Below are 25,538 nucleotides of genomic sequence, written 5' to 3' on the forward strand. Positions count from 1 at the left end.
GTAGCCTGTCTGCCACTTTAAGTTTTCTTGCATTTTGGTGATAATACTGTCATAACAGGAACCTGCACATGGCATTACGATCAGCACTAGCCCTTCTAATGGTACAATTGCCTTCCAGAACCCAAAGAGTTTGGCTGCACAGAGGGCTCACAACTCTTTTGTGAGTGTGTGTGTGGTGAACATGGGCCCCAAGCCATTGCAGTACTACTTCTTTTCTTGTGCTGCAGTTTTGCCCTATGACTATATCTTTTCTCCAATCTATTCTTTAAGACAAATTCCCCAATGATAAACAGCATCATTAATGGGCTGTCAATTCTGGCCTCTCCTACTTCATTCCCTTTATTTTGCACCACATATTTTGCTCAACTTACATTTGACCCCTTCATCTGGGTTTGTCCTTCACTTTTCACTATTTTTTTTTACAGATTATGCATGCCATGTGGGGAAGGTCTTCCACTACCCAACATGATAGTCAGTGGAGGGTCATCAGGTACCCATATGATGCTAGCACCCAGACCATGCAGGGATCACACTGTGGAGGATCAAAATGTCACCTCTCCATGCATGCTGAGGGGGCACCAGGGCTCCAGGCACTGGTGCCCTTTTTTTCTGACTGAGTGTAGCCCATTGGGATAGCCCTCCTTTGGTAGGCAGCATCATGGCAGTTATTTGTCATCATTAAGTGACTGAAATTATCTGTCTATGGTTGCAAGGCCTGGCATTCTTTTCAGACTGACTGTAATTTAGTGCTGATCATAAAGACCATGGAAACTTTCCCTCCTAGCCACACCATGGGAGCAAAATAAAGTGGAGCAATTTGTGGATAGTTATTTCCACAGGTCTTTGCTTACCATCTAGAGAGATGGAGTTCTTTGTCTCTACTAAACTATTGTTTCTTGTGGGGAATATCGCAAACACATTTGGTGAACACTCTTCCCGTAACAAATTGCAATGTGATTCCATCTTAAGACAAGGAATGCTACTCAGTCCTGAGCATTATTCATTTGCAAACAACTTTGTGATGTGTCTGTTACTATCACATCCCTGTAAAAATCTCAACATGGTTCAGGGATTAATTTTTCACTGGGACCTAATGCTGCAGACAGATGAAGAAATGTGCAAACACCTAGGATGACAAAGGTTCCACGTTATACATCATGTACACCAAGGCCCACCAGTGCATTCACCCTTGCTTTTGAGGCGCATTCACTTCCAGGAAACGTCAAAATCATGTGCGACTGTTTTGATGGGTAACTCCATGTTTCTCACCTTCTGATGTCGTGTTTCAAATGCCAGCATTTTGGGATATGGCTTCCCAGTGTGCATACGTTTGTGGAGACAGTGTGGCCACTTCACAAAATCTTACCATGTACACTACCAATTGCCTATGTCATTTGTGGCAATGACCACCCTCCTCAGATTCTGAAGTGTGCTAACCTACTCAAGGGATGCAAAATTCAGGAACTGAAGGTCACAGATTGTGTGTCATTTTAGGAAACTCAGAAAAAATGTCTGTCTGTATCCAGTGTAAATGAAAGTGACCTTTGCCGCTACTGTGGCCAGATCATCAGCAGTACTAGGTGTATTTAGTCCCAGGACATTGACACGAAGCAGTTGTGCAAATAAGCTTGACCGTGGGGATGATAGGCTCTCCATTCTCATGGTTCTTGCACTACAATCTTCAGGAACCACTCCTCAAATCCAGCTGGAGCAGCAGCTTTCTCATCCAGTCTATACTGGTTACAGGGTTCTCTCTCAGGAACCCTCTCAAGGGAAATCCACAGACTGAGCCCCAACACCAGCCAATGGCTGAAGAAGCCACAGACTGTGGGGTCCCAGGGCTGCCCATTCTTTTTCTGTTCCTACACTCACAGCAGATAAGACCTTGCAATAAGAATAAGAAGGAGTAGGAGAAGCAGAAGAAGGCTACTGCAGTGATCCAAGAGGCACTAGATGCCCTCCTACACTGTTGGACTTAGAACTGATGTATGTTGGAATTGTCCCACTTCCACATGTGACACAGTGATACTGTGTTGCGATCTGTCCTCCTGGCTCCCTCATTCTAACCAGGACATCCTCAACATGATGATCCAATGGATCCCCAATGGATATTGCTGTCCACGTGCCAGAACAACAACAACAACAACAGCAAAATTCTGTAAGTCTGTCTTTGTACAAGATGGCTGAGAAACCACAGCTGACCACCATCTGGTTGGGTTGGGAACAACAATCTGACAGGCTCTCTCTAAACTCCAATACCAAATTGTGGTCTTTTTTGATCTCTATAGGTATACGACACTGCTTGATGCCATCATATTTTACTTACCCTCCATGACTGGGGCATTCGAAGTTCCTACACATTTCAGTTCATTTGTTTGTATTCCTCTGATAGTTGGTACATTGCTGAGCTCCAAAAGAACATCCCACAAGACACCATGCAATGTGTTCACTCTTCCTCATTGTCATCAATGGGCTGATGACATATGTTGGACCACTACCCCTGCACTATATGTCGACAACATTTGCATTTAGTGTAGCTCCCAGTATAAAGCCTTGGCTGAACAACAGTTCCAAGGTATCACCTGAATTGCTTCCGCTTCCAATTGCCTGGTGCGTAAACTCAGATCGTGCATTTCTATCATCACACCATGGCCCATCATGATGCAAAACTCTATTTTGGTCCCCGTCACTTGGATTTTGTTTCCTTCAAGACTAGTGCCACAGACCAGACTATTCCCTGCTGAGCTCAGGGTCTTCCCTTGTGTGGGATTACCATTGGAATGTACCAAGAGGCGCTCTTCCAGGATCTGACCTAACATTGTTTGAATGTATTCCCTGTGATTTCCTGCACACACATCCTTGTTTAGTACCCAGACCATGAAATAGGATGATCTATTAGAAGGACCTAAAGTTTCATTCATTCCCATGGACTTCCAGTGTCTGTTCCTCTCAGATCTTCAGAATTATCAGGGAACTACCACCATTTACAGTGATGGCTTTAAAACCATGGATGGGAATGGATATGCCTTTAAATCTCCCACCAAACAGGAATAACAATTGTTACTAGAGATGTGTAATGTTTTTATGGCTGAGTTGATAGCCATTAATAGAGCCCTATATTTTTACTAAACAGTTCTTCCTCACCATGTTTTAATGTGCAGTGACACGACAAGCAGTCTCCAGGTTATTGACTGATGTTATCTTGTCACCTCATGATATCTGTCATTCACGACTTTATCTTTGACCTGAGTCACACTGCCTTCTTAGTTGTCTTTACATGGATCTCTTAAGACATGTGGATATCCCAGGGAATGAACTGCCAGACAGTTTGGCTAGAGAAGCAATTACATGCCCAATATTCATCCTGATGATCCCAGGTATGCCTTTTCAGGTGAAAATAAGACCTCTCCTCACTCAAAGATGGAACATCATCTGGAGGGCTACTGCTTCCTTTGATAACCTTTGCACCATGAGGGAGACCACTGCTGAATGGAACTCCTCCTGGAATGAATCCGCTGTCCTATATGCCCTCCACATTGATCATACTAGATTAACCCATAGTTTCATTTTATGTAATAAACCACCTCCCTGTTCTGGTTGCAAAGGCATACAGTCATTAGATCCTGATTTAATGCCCCTCATCCTGGCTTTCGATGCAAAGCACGGTATTCACTTTCTTTGCCTCTGATACTGACATACAGCTTGTGGACAGTGAAACTGGTTCTCTCTTTTCTTTGTGAAAGTGGTATTTATTCTCAGATATAACATTTTAAACTACTTAAGTGGTGGGGGCAGGGTGGTTGGGGTTGGAGGCATCTCCCATAACGTGCTGGATCTGGGGGACCCACTATCCTACCTCATTTGCCAGCCAGATGATCACAGTGATGAATAAGGGATGCTGTTTTCCTCTTTAATGCTTTGACTGTAATGGACTGGGGTAGGGATGGCTGTCGGAGAGTTTGCCTCTGTCACATGCACAGACCCACGTGACACACACACATGGCCCCACACATCTATACTGACCTGATTATTTTTCTCACCTTGTTTTATTATTGCTGGTCTGGCTGATGCCCATTACTTTTGTATCCTTCTCGATTTTTTAATATGCATCTCTTGGCTAGAAGGCATTCTTTACACTCTAATTGTCTTTGCCTTTAATTGGGTTGGTGGGGAGGTGCTGCTCAAAACTCTCTCCTGACATAGATGAGCCTCATCTGCTCTGACCTGTGTACTGGTCTGACCAAACTACTTTCACTTCTCTTTAAATTATATCTCAGCTGTGGCATCAATATTGCTTTCCAGGCCTCATTTTTATCACTCCTGCATACTCTAACTTGATCAAATTTGTGGCGGATGTCGCTAACTCCAGATAAATTACCTCTTGATCTAGGGTCTTGTGACCTCACTGTATAGTCCTTTAACTCCAACAAAAAAACCAAACAACCACCAATCAGTTTAGTTAAAAGTGTGGAAAGTGATAAATCTCTTGTGAGAAATGCTTGCTGCAGTATTGGCTAAAGCCTAGGTGCTTCTGAATCTCACAGACAGGAAGAAATGTGCTGTGTCCCATGATGCTCACATGCTACCAAGAAACTCAAGTCAGTATTGATGTTTAGGACTTTTCCTATGTTCCTTTGAACCACAACCCATTTAATCAAAACAGTAACAAACTTTGACTTTGCATGCTGTCTGCAGTATGGGTTGGTGAGCAACCCTTTTTTTATTTATGATCACACATGTAGTGACTTCAGAAAGTAAATTACACATGCGATCTCATGACAAAACCATTGCGCAAAAACAAGAGTGGCACATCAGAGTACATGTTCTGGATTTCCTGCAGACATAAATTCTGAAAACAGTATGGATAGCAGGTGCATCACAGTGTGAGACTGAAGTGGTGGGGCAACTGGAAGTGTACTCAAAAATTGAAGTATCTGGGACAGTACAAGTCTTACGGGAAAACTGTCTAAATTTCACAAAGATTCACTAAGAAATTCTGGTGGTGTAGGGACTAAATGCAATGTTGCATCCAGTCATGGTGAAATGATGCAACATTGTGATGAAGGCTGCACAGATGTGGATTTTCCTGAGGAATTGAATGATTGAAAGAATGTTCTGACAGTTGTCTAGAGAGACTTGGGGTCTGTATTGAAAAATATTGTAATGTATCTGAGAAGTGTACTGCAGCATTAAATAAAAATTACTTGGTGTGCCATAATAATTTGTAACTTTTATTTTGAAATCCCCTCATAGTGCTAACAGCTGAATGGAATGAATGTCTGTCTAAATGGCTGTTTCCCTTAACCCTCACCAAGATGTAATTAATGACTCTTTCTTGCTCTTAAATTACGTATTGCAGACAAAAGAGAGTTTTTACATGAAATATGCGTTGTCTTTCAGGAAATAATATGTAAGACATTGTGGAATCACATTTGTGACCTACCCTTAGCAGTTTCAAAGATGTTTTTATATTTAAAGAATATCTCTTCAGGAAGTGAAAGTTCAAAGTTGTTACTGGTGACACAGTGTTACTGTCTGGTAGGGAAACTTGTTCATAATCTATGTTTATTGCATAATTGCTGTAGGTAATAGATGTAAGCTGTTTCTATTTACCAAATTGGAAAGAACTCAAATTAACATAACACAGTCAGATATTGTGCTTGAGCTACTGCCAGAAGTAAATAGTTTGCTTTGGCAGCAAAAAAATAAATAAATAAAATAAATATTTGCCCATCAGCATCATTGTGTTTTGCTATTATGATGCAACAGAGTGGTTTAGAAAGCGTCTTTATAATAGATGACTCAGAATTTTGCCATTTGCTGTTCAAGAAAAAAGTTCCACATGTTCATAGTTAATTACAATGAATAACAACTATGAAGTGAGTTAGAAATACATAACAGGTTTTCTTACAATCAGGTGAAATGCTGCTTGCAAAGAAACACAAAGCATCACGTGAAATTCGTTCCCAGCTTGAACATCTGCTCGCAGCGTGGCGTCAGCTTTTGAAAGACTCAAATAATCATGGTCAAGGGTTGGAAGAAGCCCAAGATATTTTGGAGTTCAATAACCAAGTGGAAAAGATTGAGTCTTGGATAAGAGACAAGGTAATATATTTAATGAAGTATCTGAAATACAGGAATAAATTTTGTTTCTGGGTTAGAATTTGGTGTATAACGTTTGAACAGTATAACAGTATTTACTCATTTATTGAATTACTGTATTGATGTACAGTATATTTTCAGTGATAAGGAGTGTTATATGTTAGAATATACAACTTGTAATAGATAATTAGACTACTTTACAGAAATGTTTTGCCTTCTGAAAGAGAGAAATTTTTGTAAAAACTCAATCTTTCTTTTAGACAGATGTTTATCATCCTCAGTTTCTGCTGGAAATCAATTTAAATGGTAGTTTGCCTGAAATGTGCATGTATGCAGGGTATAGGGACTATGAGAACTATTTTCACTCACTTGGGTTAAACAGTGTGAGCAGTCAGAAATAACTGAGAAATGGATGAGAATGATTTTCTCACCTATGTTGATGGTATCTCTCTCAAACTGATTGGCTTTTGAAGAAGCACCAAATCAAATATATCTTCTATCTTGACCAAGAGCATGATTCATCAGATCAGCAGAGGTCACACTGGTTGGAAGTTATTCTGAATGAGGAATGGTGGAACAGTCTGTACAATAGCCTGTCATTAACTCCCGATGTTGACTAACTTCTCAGAGGCTGTGCGCCAGCCTAGGTACTGCCAATGTAGAGCGTGGGCTATTTCCAGGAACATGACTTGTTGAGGGAAATAGCACCTCCGGTTGATGTTTGGAACACTGTTAGGTGACAAGAATAGTGCCTACAATGGTAGCATCCAGAGTTCCTGGCGATAGCAAGTTGTGTTGTAATTGTTGTTGTTGTGCTGGCTTGTTACCCGTAACTGTTATTACTGAACTGGTTTGCAGGTATTGGTAGAATGTGGATGTTACCTGAGTCTAGACCACCCATGAGATGTGACTGTGCAATGGTTGCTGTCTGGTCGTATTATAGGTGTGGACACTGCATCTCATATTCCTTGTGAGAAAGGTGGTAGAGCCACCTTGCAAGCAGCTGGAAGATCCAAATGGTGAGATTATTGGTCCCAGAGGATTGGGGAAGGAAATAGGTTATGCCATGTGAATGGAAACATCGCAGCATGTGCCTGAAGCGATTAAGGGAAATCGTGGAAAACCTAAAGCAGGATGGCCGGACACGGGTTTGAACTGTCATCCTCCTGAATGCGGGTCCAGTGTGCTACCCACAGCATGACTTCACTCAGTCCATTCCCATTTGGAGAAAGATGTGTCAAAGCCATCGAGTTTTTGCTGCAGAGCCTGTACTCAATCACTCCCACAGGGGGAGAGACGGTGGAGCCCACCAGATTCTGAAAGGAGCAGCATTGATAGGTGACCCCAATGGGAGCAGTGCCTTCCCTGGGTCATGTAGGTGACTACTTGTGGCTGGAGAGCAACTAACCACTGCATTCCAGACCCCAGAGCTGTCACCCAAGGATGAGAGATGTTGCCGTGCAGATGTCGCAGTTGCAATAGCGAACAGTGTGGGTGGTGCAAGAATGGCATGACTGAAACAATAAACAGATTAAAGAGGGGTCATTGCATCAGGACTGTTGGTGTAGAGTGGCAAGGAAAGAACATGGAAATGGAAAAGGACAGAGCAGTGGAAGAATCCATTGAGCACAAAACTGCCAGAGAATCCAGTGTAGAGAGCAGCACTGCAGGAAGAGGCAGAGCACTTGAAAGATTGGTATGTTGAGTGCTTGCCACTGGATTATGCATAAGATCATAAAAAGGAAATGTAGGCCTTGGGTGAAGAATGGTGAATGGAGGGTTGTATTGAGCCGAGGAGGCTGGCAGGAGGAGGAGTGGCGCACTGAAGGTGGTTGCTCCTTGGAGCCCAGAAGACCCTGGAGGCACAGATAGGTGGGCTACATGGGGCCAGTGGTGGTGCTGCCAGACAGTTACCAGTGCCCTCAAGAAGGATGCCACTCATCACTGCCTCACCCCATCAAATGGACAGAGTGACTGTTGCAGCATTGTCAGGTGTGGATGGAGAGGGCGGGAGGCCAGGCAACAGACGAGGTTCACTACAGTGGAATGGAATTGGAGTCCCATGGGGAACAGACATCTCAAGCAAGGCCATCCTCAGAAAAAGCTCTGCTGTGGCTGCAACATGCAGATGCAGCAGGAAGCAGCATCAGATGGTGGAGGAGCATGGTGGTTGGGTGGCAGATATGGCTCAATGCTGCTGGTACATACTATAGTCCTCTCACCCAGAAGTTGGAAAAAGGCCAGAGTATCAGGCAAGAAGACCATACAGAAAAGGCATGATGTAATAGAGGTCACATTAAAACCGGGGTAGAAAATGAGAGATGGAACCAAAGGCAAAATGGAAAGCCTCATGCTAATGACAGGATAAGAACTAAAAAGGTTGGGCACTAGAGCCATATTGGCAAAGTTGGCCGACCTAATCAGCAAGTAGAAACAACTTTGAGCTTGATTGAGGGCAAAAATGTAGCATGTTGTCACGAAACCTGGTATGTCATGAGATTGAGGTAATTGTTGGTTGTCTGTTAAAAAGATGAGTAACAATGCAAAGAAATTGGTAACTTTAGGTGGTAACAATGACAGTGGACATAACAATATCGAGAACTGTGTCACCAATGACAGAAAGGGATGTTGCAAAATGTGAAATGGTGTTGCTAATGACAGAAATGGACATTGACAGGAAGAGTTGTACCCTCATCATCAGTCCGTTGCCCAAAGTGTTGTCGTCCTTGGGAAATGCCCGTCATGCTGCATCATGGGGAAGCAACAGGAATTAGCATTGGCAGAACTGGATGGGGCAGCAAATGGGAAGAAATTGCTGTATGGTCAAAACTATCCTTGTCTCCAATCTGTTATGTTGGAATTTGGTACGTACAGTCAAGTAGACTAGAAGTAACAACACATTTGCTGAGTGTACTGTTACAGGAAGAAATAACACTATCAGGCAACTGTGCAGATTGTGAGGGTCACAGGAAGACATACCACTTAGAGTGTAACTACCTAGGGAGTTACTAGAGGAGATATCGCCAAGCTGATAACTCCATTGAACTTGTGCGATAGAGCCCTAATAGTGAGGTGGAGTTAAAGGCCTATGAATCAGTCTCCACTGAGAGGAGGATTTGTCAGATCAGCAGAGATCAGTGTTGGTCGAGAGTTACTCCAATTGAGTAACTGTGGAGCATTTGATGCAACTGTGTGATGCAGTTCCTGTTGATGAATGGCTTCTTGGAGGCCACTTGCTGGGCTAAATACTACCAAGATGGAGGTATACAGCATGAATTATTTCCAAGTATGTTACGTGTGAAGAGATATAGTCCTACAATGGCTGTGCCTTCTGTCATGACTTGGAATGCTGGCACGTGGCAAGAATAGTACCTGCAGTAGTAGCATCCTGATTTCCTGGTAATAACGAGCTGCTTTGTACCACTACCCAGAACTGTTACTGTTGTGCTGGCATGTAGAGATCTGTGCAGACATGGGTATGTTGCAGTTGCCATTCAGTAGGAGTGCAGGTGCAGACTATTAATTAAACTGGATACAATTTGGAGGAGAGAGATTGGTCAAAAGTTGTTAGTTTTGTGCTTGTCTTCTTTCTTGAGAAAAACAATTGTTATTGAGGTTTTCAGTGATTGTGGGGAAACTCCATTAGTGGTCATATTCACAACAGTCTTACAATTTTATTAACAAATTTTGCTCTGACTGGTACTAAATTGGAAAGAATTTCTTGCACTTATAATAATTATGAAAATTTTCTTCAAAGTTACTGACACTAAAAATAGCAGGTGGGGCGCAGCTTGGGGTCGTGCGGTAGCATTCTTGCTTCCCCACGCCCAGGTTCCCGGGTTCGATTCCCGGTGGGGTCAGGGATTTTCTCTGCCTCGTGATGACTAGGTGTTGTGTGATGTCCGTAGGTTAGTTAGGTTTAAGTAGTTCTAGGTTCTAGGGAACTGATGACCATAGATGTTAAGTCCCATAGTGCTCAGAGCCATTTTTTTGTTAGTATTCAGTAGAACATGTGACCAAGAAAAGAGAGGTGGAAAAGAGAACATGGAGAACTAATTGTCTCAAAACAGGATGATGATTGTGCAATGGAGAGGAAACACAAAGAAATGAAAACCAAAATATTTGGTGTCTAATGCTAAATCTTTGTATATTTTCTGTGCCTGTGTTTTCTCTTTGTTATTTACAATGCATTTTGTCTTCTTGGTTCATTTATGTTTTTTCTCCTTCTTTTGTTACATCTGTAGGAAATGATGGTTCAAGCTGGTGACACTGGCCGTGACTATGAGCACTGCTTGGAGCTTCAACGTAAACTGGATGATGTTGATTCAGATATGCGAGTTGATGACTCTCGTATGAAGTCGATCAATGTTCTGGCAGAAAAGTTGATTAGGCAAGGTCGTAGTGATACCCGTAGTGTACACCAGCGCCGAGATGACTTGAACAGCAAGTAAGATTTTCAGCTAAAATTTGGGATTATTTTGGTCATCACACTATTTACAAACATTTTATAACATATCATTTATCTATTTTATAATGTAGCAATTACCTAGCTTGATACATATGTTGTATAAAATACTACTGCCATTTTGGCACATAGGAATAAAAGAAATATAATATTCTCACTGGAATTAATTTGTTGGATTTGAAGTAACAAGTAAAAGTATGATCATAATGGGGAGCTGCTTCCTTGTCTCAGATGGCGTGCTCTACAAGGTTCTTTGAGCAAATATAGGGAAAAATTAGCTGGAGCTCTGGAAGTACATGCATTCAATCGTGATGTGGATGATACAAGTCAGAGAGTTGCAGAAAAGGCAGTTGCAATGAGCTCAGAGGATGTAGGACGTGATCTATCAGCAGTAGAGCAGTTGCAGAGGAAACACGAAGAACTTGAAAGGGATATGATTGCTATTGAAGACAAGCTGAAGGTACGTGCTAAATTTTGTACCCAATGTGTTACTCAAAGGCTGTTAATATTGTGTAAAGTGATATAGTTCCATAAATGATGATGAACTATTATTTATACACTATGTGATCAAAAGTATCCAGACACCCCCAAAAACATACGTTTTTCATATTTGGTGCAATGTGCTGGCACCTACTGCCAGGTACGCCATATCAGCAACCTTAGTAGTCATTAGACATCATGAAAGAGCAGAATGGGGCACTCCATGTAACTTATGGACATAGAATGTGGTCAGGTGATTGGGTGTCACTTGTGTCATATGTCTGTATGCAAGATTTCCACACTCCTAAACATCCCTTCGTCCACTGTTTCCAATGTGATAGTAAAGTGGAAATGTGATGGGACATGTACAGCACAAAAACATATGAGCACACCTTGTCCGTTGATTGACAGAGACCGCCGACAGTTTAAGAGGGTCATAATGTGTAATAGGCAGAAATTTATCCAGACCATCACCCAGGAATTCCAAACTGCATCTGGACCCACTGCAAGTACTATGACATTTAGGCAGTAAGTGAGAAAACTTGGATTTCGTGGTTGAGCGGCTGCTCATGGGCCACACATCACACCGGTAAATGCCAAATGACACATCACTTGGTGTAAGGAGTGTAAAGATTGGATGATTGAACAGTGGAAAAACGTTGTGTGGAATGACAAATCACAGTACACAATTTGGCAATCCAATGGCAGGGTGTGCGTATGGTGAATGTTATCTGCCAGCGTGTGTAGTGCCAACAATAAAATTCGGAGGTGTTATGGTGTGGCCGTGTTTGTCATGGCGGGGGCTTGCACCACTTGTTGTTTTGTGCTTCGTGCCAGGTCTCACCAACCAAAAACGATACTTCTCCTCAGTGCAGCACTCCGTGAAGAATGGTCTGTCATTCCCCAAGAAACCTTCCAGCACCTGATTGAACTTATGCCTGCAAGAGTCATCAAGGCTAAGGGTGGACCAACACCATATTTATTTCCAGCATTAGCGATAGAGGGCACCAAGAACTTGTAATTCATTTTCAGCCAGGTGTGGGGATACTTTTGATCACATAGTGTATGTAAGATACAGTTTCCGGCAATTGTTGCAGATATTCAAGTAACAGCTGTGAATAATTATTGCTTCAGTTGCTTTTAAGCATTCCGTTCTCAATTAAAGTTGAGTATTTTTTTCTGGATACTCTGTTAGAATAATATGTTGCTCCTTGTGATTAGTAGCTTTTATGCACAGTTTCACAATGATTCCCATTGCTAGCAAAATTTTATGAGCAAAAGGATTATTTTAGCACAAAATTAAACACTGTTACAACACTGATATCTCGACCACTAGATGCTGATCATGCTTGGTACAATCATGTATTCATTATATACTATTAATTAATATCCACATTGTTTTGTGTAACAGTTCTGCATTGTGTTTGCTATTGGACTGGAGAGTTGGTGTCAGTGTCCTGGTTAGGAATGGAGAAGAGGAATGATATGCTGCCTTAGATACATTATCTTAGCAGCTGTATTCTGAATATTGAAGATTCATTTGGGTATAAATTGAGTGTTCCTGCAATGTCTTAATTAACACTTTTGTTCTATTCATGACTGGTAGCTGTGCCTATAATATTTTCCTCACTTTTTAATATGCTATGTTGATTTTTAAGAGAACAAGGACAGCACAATTTCCTTTCCCCCATTAGTTCTTCATAATCATTCTAAAGAGATAATACCAGTTTGTAGATTAAAACTGAAGAAACTGCAGAAAGGTGGGAATTTAAGGAGATGGGACCTGGATAAACTGAAAGAACCAGAGGTTGTACAGAGTTTCAGGGAGAGCATAAGGGAACAATTGACAGAAATGGGGGAAAGAAATACAGTAGAAGAAGAATGGGTAGCTTTGAGGAATGAAGTAGTGAAGGCAGCAGAGGATCAAGTAGGTAAAAAGATGAGGGCTAGTAGAAATTCTTGGGTAACAGAAGAAATATTGAATTTAATTGATGAAAGGAGAAAATATAAAAATACAGTAAATGAAGCAGGCAAAAAGGAATACAAATGTCTCAAAAATGAGATCGACAGGAAGTGCAAAATGGCTAAGCAGGGATGGCTAGAAGACAAATGTAAGGATGTAGAGGCTTATCTCACTAGGGGTAAGATAGATACTGCCTACAGGAAAATTAAAGAGACCTTTGGACAGAAGAGAACCACGTGTATGAATATCAAGAGCTCAGATGGAAACCCAGTTCTAAGCAAAGGTGGAAGGAATATATAGAGGGTCTATACAAGGGCGATGTACTTGAGGACAATATTATGGAAATGGAAGAGGATGTAGATGAAGATGAAATGGGAGATACGGTACTGCGTGAAGAGGATGACAGGGCACTGAAAGACCTGAGTCGAATCAAGGCCCCCGGAGTAGACAACATTCCATTGGAACTACTGATGGCCTTGGGAGAGCCAGTCCTGACAAAATTGTACCATCTGGTGAGCAAGATGTATGAAACAGGCAAAATACCCTCAGACTTCAAGAAGAATATAATAATTCCAATCCCAAAGAAAGCAGGTGTTGACAGATGTGAAAATTACCGAACAATCAGTTTAATAAGCCACAGCTGCAAAATACTAACACGAATTCTTTACAGACGAATGGAAAAACTAGTAAAAGCTGACCTCGGGCAAGATCAGTTTGGATTCCGTAGAAATACTGGAACACGTGAGGCAGTACTGACCTTACGATTTATCTTAGAAGAAAGATTAAGGAAAGGCAAACCTACGTTTCTAGCATTTGTAGACTTAGAGAAACCTTTTGACAATGTTGACTGGAATACTCTCTTTCAAATTCTAAAGGTGGCAGGGGTAAAATACAGGTTGTGAAATGCTATTTACAATTTGTACAGAAACCAGATGGCAGTTATAAGGGTCGAGGGACATGAAAGGGGAGCAGTGGTTGGGAAGGGAACAAGACAGGGATGCAGCCTCTCCCCGATGTTATTCAATCTGTGTATTGAGCAAGCAGTAAAGGAAACAAAAGAAAAGTTCGGAGTAGGTATTAAAATCCATGGAGAAGAAATAAAAACTTTGAGGTTCGCCGATGACATTGTAATTCTGTCAGAGACAGCAAAGGACTTGGAAGAGCAGTTGAACGGAATGGACAGTGTCTTGAAAGGAGGATATAAGATGAACATCAACAAAAGCAAAACGAGAATAATTGAATGTAGTCGAATTAAGTCGGGTGATGCTGAGGGAATTAGATTAGGAAATGAGACAATTAAAGTAGTAAAGGAGTTTTGCTATTTGGGGAGCAAAATAACTGATGATGGTCGAAGTAGAGAGGATATAAAATGTAGACTGGCAATGGCAAGGAAAGCATTTCTGAAGAAGAGAAATTTGTTAACATTGAGTATAAATTTATGTATCAGGAAGTCGTTTCTGAAAGTATTTGTATGGAGTGTAGCCATGTATGGAAGTGAAACATGGACGATACATAGTTTGGACAAGAAGACAATAGAAGCTTTCGAAATGTGGTGCTACAGAAGAATGCTGAAGATTAGATGGGTAGATCACATAACTAATGAGGAGGTATTGAATAGGATTGGGGAGAAGAGAAGTTTGTGGCACAACTTGACTAGAAGAAGGGACTGGTTGGTAGGACATGTTCTGAGGCATCAAGGGATCACCAATTTAGTATTGGAGGGCAGCGTGGAGGGTAAAAATCGTAGAGGGAGACCAAGAGATGAATACACTAAGCAGATTGAGAAGGATGTAGGTTGCAGTAGGTACTGGGAGATGAAGAAGTTTGCACAGGATAGTGTAGCATGGAGAGCTGCATCAAACCAGTCTCAGGACTGAAGACAACAACAACAACAACAACAACAACAACAACAACAACAATAATACCAGTTTAACATCCTGTTCTTCATGAAGGGAATCCCTCCAACTGTAGGGAATGCTACAAAAACACTCAGCCTGGACCCTTCTGACAATTGTTGCAGGGTGTTTGCTTTCAGACGCTTCACACCATTCACCCCACTGTTCATCTGTCTGATGGTGCATTAAACATGAGTCATATGTAAAGATGAAGTCTCATTGGAAGTCCATTTGCAGTTCTGGTGTGCAAATTCCAGCCATCATTGCTGATCAACAGCAGTCAGCTTGGTTGCATGGACCAGGTGCCTGCTGTGAAGGCCCATATGCAGCAGTGTTCACTGAATGGTCATTTATGAGACACTGTTGGTAACCCTCTGGGTGGTCAGTTGCTCATCTATTCACCCACACACACATCTTCAGCCATCATTCACCTCTGTTATCTATGGTGTGTGGTGCACAACAGTTGCATCAGCACTGGTTTTGGGTAGCGCCATTTTGACCTGTGCAGTAGACTTTAAACACAGTAGCACAAGAACAGTTTACAAACTTAGCTTTTCAGAAATGTTTCCACTCTGGGCCTGAAAGCCAATGATCATGTCCTTTTGGACATCAGATAAGTTGTTATTGCATGTTGAACATAGGTGATGTTCACATTAATGTGACAGTACCACGCGTCTCTGACAGTTGTAGCTTCAGATTTTAAAAATTACCAGTTGTCAGTATGTAATATTTGGCTTGTTAGTTATGTGCTACAATGTTGCTTTTGGCATATTCTCCTGGGTGACTTTCTTGCCAATTCCTTGAATAATCATTTTTCTTAAAGCCTGGTCTTCTTTTATGCTTATTGAAGGAACCTCTAGATCCGAAACTTTTTGTTTGACTTTGTCATTCGTGTGTATCTGCTACCATGTAGTATGCAGAAGTTTTTTTTTTTTTTTTTTTCTATCCTTATTTGGTTGTTGTAAAAGCCACAGGCCAGTGGGTTTGTGACTATATCATTCCAAATGCAGAGGACCATACAACTCTCTTTTCAAGGTAATAGTTTTGAAATTCTCCAAAATTTGGAGGGTTGTTAAGTCACTTGTCTTTTATTGCTATTTAGCCACCACAAGCCACAACTTGTGCGTATGTTGCAGTAAAACTGGAAAAATCTGTGATTCACATGGAGCTGAATCATAGCTGAAAAATAAAATATAAATTATGTGTGAATGTCAAGTAAATTATGCAGTGTTGTAAATTCTTGTTTGTGTTATAGGATCATGAGCACGAAGCGCGCCGCTTGATGCAAAAACATCCAGACATTCGTGGCAAATTGGCTGAGTTGGCAGAAAGCTGGCGTGCTCTTCAGCAGCTTGCTCATCAAAGACGGAAAGCATTATCTGCTGCTCACACATTACACAAATTTCATGCAGATTTGCATGAACTTGAACTGTGGGTTGCTGATACGATTAAACGTATAGATTCGTCAGAACTGCCAGCCACAATTGCTGAAGCAGAGGCTATGCTTGAATTACACCATGAAAGAAAGGTAAGCAAAATAAAATTTATTAATATGTGGCATTAGGTAAAATTTTGGTAATGTTGACGATATTTTGTGGCTAATAAAGACAAAAATAAATTTTCTGTTGAACCATTTGCAGCTAGATTTACTTTGCTTGACTGCTTATAAGGAGCCCAACATACCATTCTTGTTATAAATTTTTTTTCTGTTTGGTAACATAAGTAGTGTGATGTTGCAAGACCATAGGAATGTGTAGAGAGTAAATGAATTTATTTAAATTAATGACTGCAAAGTAGCTCTACTCGCCAATAAGAACTTTATGAAGTCAGTGAATGGTTTTGGCATTTAAATCTGTCCATTTTGTGGGATTTTGTACTGTAGAGAAATACAAATGCTTTTGTACAGCAGTTAAAATGGCCTGATATAAAGGCTGAAACTGATCATGGACTTAATAAAGTTCTTAGTAGCAAGTGGAGCAGATTTTCATTAATCGAACATACAGCTGCAAAATCAGCACTCTCTGAACATGGGGAAACTAATTGATTTAAATTGTGCAGCAGGAATTGTAAACCACTTGAAATTGTTAAAAATATTTTCCAGTTTGTCCTGCTATCCAATGTACAAGTCTCATGGTATATTATGTGAAAGCTATCATCTGAGAGCATCTCAGGAGGACCCTGAGATCCAGCCCTAGAAAATGTTCTTGCCACCCAAGGTATCAGCAACATGGGTTATACTGTGGGAACAGGTATTGTTTATTCTTCTGAAATGAAGTTGGGCCTCTTGTGCTATGGGAAAGTTGAACATACCCCTTCAGTAGCTCAGAAAAATTCTATTATCCTGTGACTTCTTCTCCTGTAAAATTGTACAGTGGTGACTTTGATTGTGATATCTTTCCACGCTATTACAAGACATTGCCGTAGCTGCTTACTAAAAGTTGTAGTAACATGTTCCACAGTTTATGAAGAGGCCAATGGAACAACTTCTCAGAAATTCTTAATAGGATTTTCAGTGATGTTAACAGAAACCAGAAAGTCAGTTATGTTAAACACTCGAATGTTTCCAAAAAAAGTGTGATATGTCGAACGCTAATCAGATTACTAGATGCCAAAACTATGAATATGATTAGGCTGACAGAACTACCGGTATGAAAAAATTGATGTGTAGTATTAGTCTCTCAGAGATAAAGCTACCTACTTGGTTAACTATGGAGAGAAGGGCAAGTGGGAGAAACAAAGATCCAGTAAGCATAAGAAATTTTGTATGTTATAAAATGGCACAGAATGTGGACGGTCGGTCAGGATCAGTTTGCTAGGAAGTTGCTAAAGTGTTGTTGGAGAAAGGCAATTGATCTGTTCAGAGTGATATTTCTAAGAAATGACGTACTGAATAGAAAATGAAACAGAAAGACTGACAAATTCCCAGTGAAAATATCCCACCCAGAGTGAGAATGAGGACAGGAGAAAATTGCCTGTCATCTCTAATACCTTTCTAATACTGGTGGAAGTCTGATGGAACTGTATCAGATGAATAAGGCAGGTGTGTCAACACTTCATACCTTAGTTCCTGTAATTTTGCCATGATGATGGCATTTGTGTGGGTGCGCATTGTCTTGACGGCGGCACCCATCTTGCGGATAATTTTTTCATTTGTAGTTCTTCAGTTAAAATGTGATATACCCTTTTAGATGACATCTGGCAACCATGAGCAATTTCACACATTTTCAACCAGCGATCCTTCATGACCATTTTGTGCACTTTTGCAATGATTTCTGGAATAGTGCCACATCTTGGCCGACCACTGCGCGGGTCATCATCATCTAATCACTCCTGACCAAATTTAAATTCATTTGTCCACTTGGCAGCAGTTGAATATGAAGAAACAGATTACCCTTCCACCCCCAGTGTATTCTGGAAGTCGGCATGAATGTCCTTTGCTTTCATACCTTTCTTTAAGAAGTACGTAATCACTGCTCGAATCTCAGTTTTTTTCTATCATCACAAATCACTACCCGGGAACAACAACATCACCACTACAGCTCTCTCTTCCAAGAGCACTGACATGGCACGTGTTTACAGGCAACATTCCAATGAATATCAAATCAGTTTGTTATCTTCTGCTGTGACCCCATGAGGATTGAAACCACATCAAGCACTATAATGTGCTACTTTAAGTAGATTATCTCAAAATCCAAAGCTAGGAAATCTAAACAAAGAATAGTATCGTAATTTCTGCCTGCTCGAGGAGGTACTTTCATCCAGAACTGGGAGTTGCGATGGCCTGATGACCCCACTGAGCTTACAACATTTCCTCCTACTCTGCTTAAAGTACAGAAAGGCAGACCCATACTACCAGACCTAAAGAACAAGTTGACTAACAACTGACGCTTGTGCACATTGTTTTGAATAAACATTTCCCTTTCTACTCCACTATTATATTGGTTACACAAAAGTTTGTAAGTGACATTGCACACTGCTGACCAGTGACTGTGTTTACAAGAAGCACTGCCCAGTGGTTCCAGCACTTAAGCATTTGTTTCATACATGCATGTTGCTGTGTGGTCTAGCACATGTCAGCCTTTGCTGTTCTCTTCATTCTCTCTCTTGGTAGCAATTTGGCCTTAATTCTCACACAGTGGCACATTGCAATCCTGACCTGTAAGACCTGGCCAGCAACAGTGTTAGCGTGTCATTTTGGATTTGAACACATTTCTTGACTCTCGTGACTCCATGTCCTACCTCACCCACTTATGTGCTCTGTGCTCTCTGATAAGCTGTGTCCACACTGGTTGTGCCACACACAAACATGTGGTGCAGAGCAATGTGGGCCAGCACAAAGCAGCACTGAATGAAATAGGGTCATTTTAGGTGTGCCACAATGTTCCAGTGAGTATGCGTGCACGTCTGTGCATCAATAACAATGGAAAATGAGAAACACTATCCAACTGCAGCTGCACATCAATGAACCATTCCCTTTGATGCACCAAAACTTCATAGAACTTGTTTGTTTTTGTGCAGAGAGGCACGGTTTGATGTCCACACCAGACATGCCACACTGCACAAAACCTCTTTTTGTTTGTTTTGTGCAGCACAGCGTGGTGCAGCTGGTGTGGATGCAACTATATGGTGTACATTTTCTTATTGCATTTGTGAACATAGTGCATAAATTTCTTGAGCCCTTTCCCATGCCCTATAGAGATGTTAGTTAAGTAGTTCCCTCTGGAGCTTATTAGTAATTTTGATTGACAGCATTCATGCAGTCTAGCTTCCATATCGCCAGAATTTTACATGTGACAGATTCTCATAACGCATTATAATCTTGCACATTGTCTGTCAGTTTTCACCCTACTGGACTCAAGAATTGGTTCACTGACCACTCATCCAAGGTCACTCTAGTGCTCAGATTCTCAAGAAAAACTCAATTATCATCCTTGGGCCCCCTTCCACCCCCCCCCCCCCCCCTCCCTCCCCTCTCATAATCAGTCTGATCAAAGCAGACATAGCAAAGGACAATAGTAGGGCAGATAGATGACGTGGTGATGGGGATTCCACTCCTCTGGATGTCCTCAACTTGTTCTGTTCGTGAGTCAAACCAAGGTCATCTTCGCACAACTGTGCAACCTGATTCAGAATATGATGAAGCATCTCTTATGTGGTAAATTTCTCATCCAACTACATCTAGTAATTACCGGTTATTAAGGATACAGAGAGGGAAAGCACTGGTTGCAAGTACTGGCAACACTCACCCACCAATACACTATGATCCACACTGCTGGCGTTGATTGGACAGACGTATTGCACGAGCTGGAGTCATGTTTCTTCACACCAGTCAAACCAATGAGGTAGCGGTAATGTGGAGAAAACTGTCCAGAACAGTCTACTCAAAGCCAATTATCACCAGCTGTACTGCAGTGTTGTCAGGATGCCATAATATCAGGTGGGTGGTACAGGGTGTTACATCAGGGGTTCCTTGGCAGAGGCAGCCACTGCAAATTGTAAATGCATGGTGGCAGCATTGGAAGTGATGATGTTTGTAGCTGTGGCTTAACTAATTAGTGTTAGGTTTGATGACTGACTCCTGTGAATAGTCAGTGTGGGAGAAACGTGTGAGGACTGTTGGTTGGTGTTTCATTGGGGCAATTGCAGCGGGGATGTGAGTAAAGTAACAGATGAGGCTCTCCCATGGAATTGTAGATTATGAAGTCTTCAGTGAATATCTGTGGGGGAATGGCAGCCTGTTCTTCCTCAAGGGCTGAAACCAGAGAAGGTATTGATGTTGGGGTCTTAAGTGAAGTTGATGTTCAAACGTATTCCAAATGTGTTCCATTAGATTCAGATAGGGACTCTGGGCAAGCAAGTCCATTGCAGGAATGCTATTTTCCACTAGCACTGCCTCACGGATAGTGCATTATGGCAGTGCTTGATCATTCTGATATGAACGATTGTCATCTCTGAACTGTTTCTAGTCGTCCACTGACCAGTAGTCTCTCTCTTTACACCATTTCTAATGTCATGTAGCATTAACTACAGAAATGTGTGGCTTATGAGAAGGTGCTTACTATTTTACCTCATTCTTTTAACTCCCTATGCACATTCATTGTGGTATATGATCTGCTAGTAGCTCTGTGGAGGTCATGAGTGATAACATCTGCTGATTTAACACAATTGGTTTTACAACCACCCTCCACAATGCTCAACTGTCCCTGTCCACCAATACATGAGGTCTTCCTGGTCTTGGTTTAGGTGTGGTTGTTCTTCTGCATTTACACTTCAGTCACATCACCAACAGTCAACATGCACAGTTTTAGATGGGCTGAAATATCCATGATAGATTTGTGATTCAGGTAACATCCAATGACTAGGCCACATTTGAAGTAGCTGAGCTCTTGTGGCCAACTCATTCTGCTGTAACTGTTCTCTGCTAGCAACACAATGTTCCCTACTTCATTTTATACTGGCGGGTCCACATCTTGTGCAGCTAGTGGTCAATTCCACATTACACAGAGGTGTGCAGATACTTTTCATTGGGTAGTGTATATGGAAAGAGATGCTACTGTAAAATTAAATGTACTCAATAAGACCAAAACAAGTCAAGTTCTGAAATTATTTGCATTCTACAAAATTATTGTTATATTTTAAGAAATGGCAGTTAAGTACAAAAATGAGTGTATCATGTAGAAATTAATAAAGCAGACAACAAGATTAAGAGCATGGGTTACTGTGAAACAAGTGACAGGAGAACTAGTGAGTGTGGAAGATACAGTAAGAGGTAAACTAAATGACAATGTTGTGACTGATATTTTGCTAGTTGTGAATATTTTTTCGCAGTGAATTTCTAAATGTAGCATCAAAAATAGTATTAAACGGTTCATTTTTACACAAAGCTTTTAGCAGTTGGAGTAGCACCAATGTCCTTCACTGAAATTAATCAAATTAGAAAAGTTCTAAGAATCAGTAGCTCCTGTGGTGGTGGTGGTGAAATTTGAAACAGAATCCTGAAGAGTTGTTCTAACTTGTAAGTACTCATAATATCCTTAAGTGACCTGTGTAATGCAACACTCGGAAATGGAATTTTTATGAGTAGATTGAAATATACCATTGTTAAGTCTCTTAATAAGAAAGATGTCAGGAAAAACTTTAATTATTATTGTTGTCCAGTTCCCTTATTGATGTCTTTTTTTCAAGATATTCAAAAAATTAATGTACTCAATTGTAGTCTCACATTTGAGTAGAAACAATTTAGTAAGCATGTCACAGTTTAAATTCCAGAAGGGTTGCTCAACTGAGATTGTTATTTATTTATTTATTCATTCACTCACCAAGTGCTACAAGCCTTAAATAATAAAATATCACCAGTTGGTATTTTTGTGAACTTTACAAGTTGTCAGGTTGTGTAGATCATGTTACTCCCATAGAAAAGCTTGGCTTTACAAACAACTGATTTGAATCATAATGAATGAACACAACACAAAAAGCTTTGCTGTACAATCCAAACAATGTTGGAAGGAGGAAAAGTTTTAGTGACTGCAGGAAAATAAAAGCCTTCCTATTGCTGATATATGTGAATGACCTTCCATTTAGCGTTAATCATAAAGAATTTGTTCTTTCTTCAGACAATACTAGTGTTGTAATAAATCTCATTGAAAAGACCTATACACAAGAAAGTTTTAATGATATTTTCAAAGGGTGATTAAATGATTTTCTGAAAATGGACTCGCCCTAAAATTTGGGAAAGTACACACCATATTTAGTTCTATATGACAAATAGTCACATTGACAATTAATGCTGCACATGAACATTAGTCAGGAAATGTGGAAACAGTCCATATTTTTTGTGTAGTTATTGATGAAAACTGAAACTGAAAGAAGCCTATTACTGAACTGCTCAAACATTTCAGTTCACATACTTTTGTTTTTTGTATAACTGCTAATGTTGGAATCAGACAAATGAGCCTGCTAGTGTATTTTGCATATTTACATTCAATAATGTTTTATGGAATAATTTTCTGGGGTAATTCCTCATTTTGAAAGAAAATATTGATTGCACAAAAGCTGGCTGTAAGAATATTATTCGGTGTTCATCCAGTCACCTTTTAGTTACCTCATCAAGGAGTGGGGCATTTTATCTATGTATTTGCTGATGGAATTTGTCATAAGTAATCCATCACAGTTTGAGAAGAATGGTGGTTTCCGTACCTACAACACTAGAAACTAGAGTGACTTTTATTACACCTTCATTAAAGTTATAACTGAGTCAAAAAGGATTCCATTATGTAGCAACAAAATGTTTCGATCGTTTGCTGAAGAACATAAAATTTCTGACAGCTAGCAAAGCAAAATTTAAATCTAAACTAAAATCTTTTCTTCTTCACAACTTCTTCAGGTCTGAAGACAAATTTTATCTAAAAGGTGATAGTTTGTTAAAAAGCTTTATAGTGTAGTTGCATGAGTAGTACTGTAAAAAAAATTGTTAATGTTAAAGCTAATCGTGTTTACATATATTATAAACTAACACATTCCACATCACTTCAATATTTACATCGCTCACATGATCTGTGTATCATCTAAACAATTAAGTAGCTAACTACTTACTACCAATGAGAACTTTAATGCATTTATTATGGGATTACTTCCTATACAGTTCACATCAAAGACAAGTTTAACAGTGGTCAAAGTCTAGAAACCAAGATGTCCAGAGTGTGCAGTACTTCAAACCAACCAAGCACTCACTCCAAAGTGAACATATTAAACCATCCACTGAGTAATTCTATGTCTTGGCAGTAGCTCTTACTCATCTAAAATTTGGCTAAGCCCAGATCTGCTGCACAGACCATAATCAATTATTCTAAACCCAAGATGCAAGCATAAAATCAAATTGCCAAATCCACAAAATGTATTTTTAAGTTCAACTGCATGTGAAATTACAACAGCTGTTGGATGCACTAAAATGCACACAACTCACACTTAATAGCTGAGCAGCTGAAATGCCATGGAGAATGATGTAGACATTGCATTGAGTGGACCATTGCATTAGATACTGGTCCACACATCCAACTCCTATGATCTGTTTGTGACATGATATTCATTTATATTGGCAGAATTGCTTTGGCATGTTGATTAAGAAGGTCTTAATACAAATTTGTTTACTTCAGCCACACACACACACACACACACACACACACACACACACACACACACACACACACTTGTGCCTGTCTGTGACTCAGCATCTCTGCTATATAGTGAGTAGCAACTGTCCTTTTATATTGGAAAAACTAATAAGCTACATTGCCATTTTTATAACTAAGTAAATTTTACCTAAAATATGTAATTCATCTTCAAGGGGAACAGTTTCCTATTTTCACTGGTACAGTTATTTTTATTTGATACTAATCAACTTCAAATGACAGCCAATTAACTGATACATTATTTAATTACTGGTAAAAATATAAATAAATAAATCAAAATCACTATCCTAAATACACTGAGGTATAGTGTGTTTCTAAATGTTCACAAGCACTAACTTCGTAACTGTTAAGTGTGACTGTATTGTATTCATCAGTAATTCATTTTTAATTAATGTATATAAAATGCATCACATAAATGCCTAGATGTGCCTTGCCAAGCTCTTTAATTTGGTGTGTTCATCATTTTTGTAGCTTGAACTTATGAGCTCTAATTAATTTTATTCTAAACAACCATTACATAAAGCATTTCTGAACTATGGTGTTAAACTTGGTCATACAGATTTGTTGAGAGTCTCATCTCATTCAATGCACAGGACTCTTTCTGCTAGTGCATCTCATTTCCCTGAACTTCACTTGGAAGCCACGGTAAAAAAAACACATGGAGCCAGCTGTGTGCTGTGAGTTAAATCCACAACACAAAATTACTTCTGTTAGTAGCTACTTTCGACAAGCCCATACAGTGCCTATCTGCCATGTGTGAACCTTTGCTCAGCTTGGCCATGCATCTAATCCTTCATCTTGCAATCCCTCCAGTCAGTTCTCCATACAAGTGGTAAACATGGAAAAGTAATTAGCACCATAAATTTATACATCATACCAGAATTGCAACTGGTAGAAAACTGTTTTCTATAGTAAACAAATGTAACATTTTGGGGATGGAATAGGTCAGTATGTGCAACACTATTATTTTTAAACCCCATATCTCCATATTAGTAACATGGTATGTCCTAAAAGCTAAAAAGTACGTATTGACAGGTTAGACAAGATACAAAAATAAACTGTTGATACACTTGGACTATAACAAAGTGGCAACTTAACATGAAAACATGAAAAACAAATATTACTTATTTAATATGAAACTAAGAAAACATCTTTGTTTATGTCAGCATGACTATTTGATTTACAGTTTTTTCCACATCTTATGGGGGGATGTTTGTCCTTCTAGATTTCATCTTAATCATTTTAAGAAAAAATTAAATCAGTAATTAAACAAACAATTAGTTAAATCAGAAAGCAATATGACTTAGCCTCACAAAGGTTGAAACTTTTAGACCTCACTTTTCAATACATTGACATTCATGGTTGTAGTGCAACGAAGATATCACTGTTCATTGCTTTGATATTTATGGATAATAAACACTCAAAGAATTTTACACTTACTGTTG

General features: G+C 40.1%; 1 protein-coding gene across 8 annotated transcripts in view; it reads left to right on the forward strand.

Annotated features, from left to right (window-relative positions):
- LOC126299183 (spectrin beta chain, non-erythrocytic 1) overlaps nucleotides 1-25,538 on the forward strand; it is a 440,083-nt gene that overhangs the window by 328,667 nt on the left and 85,878 nt on the right. For all 8 annotated transcript variants that reach the window (XM_049990953.1, XM_049990949.1, XM_049990952.1 and 5 more), the window contains 4 exons: nucleotides 5,918-6,105; nucleotides 10,347-10,549; nucleotides 10,799-11,027; nucleotides 16,161-16,433. In XM_049990953.1, coding sequence (XP_049846910.1) covers nucleotides 5,918-6,105; nucleotides 10,347-10,549; nucleotides 10,799-11,027; nucleotides 16,161-16,433 — 893 coding nt within the window. The remainder of the gene's footprint in view (nucleotides 1-5,917; nucleotides 6,106-10,346; nucleotides 10,550-10,798; nucleotides 11,028-16,160; nucleotides 16,434-25,538) is intronic.

Source organism: Schistocerca gregaria, chromosome X, assembly GCF_023897955.1.
Source record: "Schistocerca gregaria isolate iqSchGreg1 chromosome X, iqSchGreg1.2, whole genome shotgun sequence".
In the NCBI taxonomy this organism is placed as follows: Eukaryota; Metazoa; Arthropoda; class Insecta; order Orthoptera; family Acrididae; genus Schistocerca; species Schistocerca gregaria.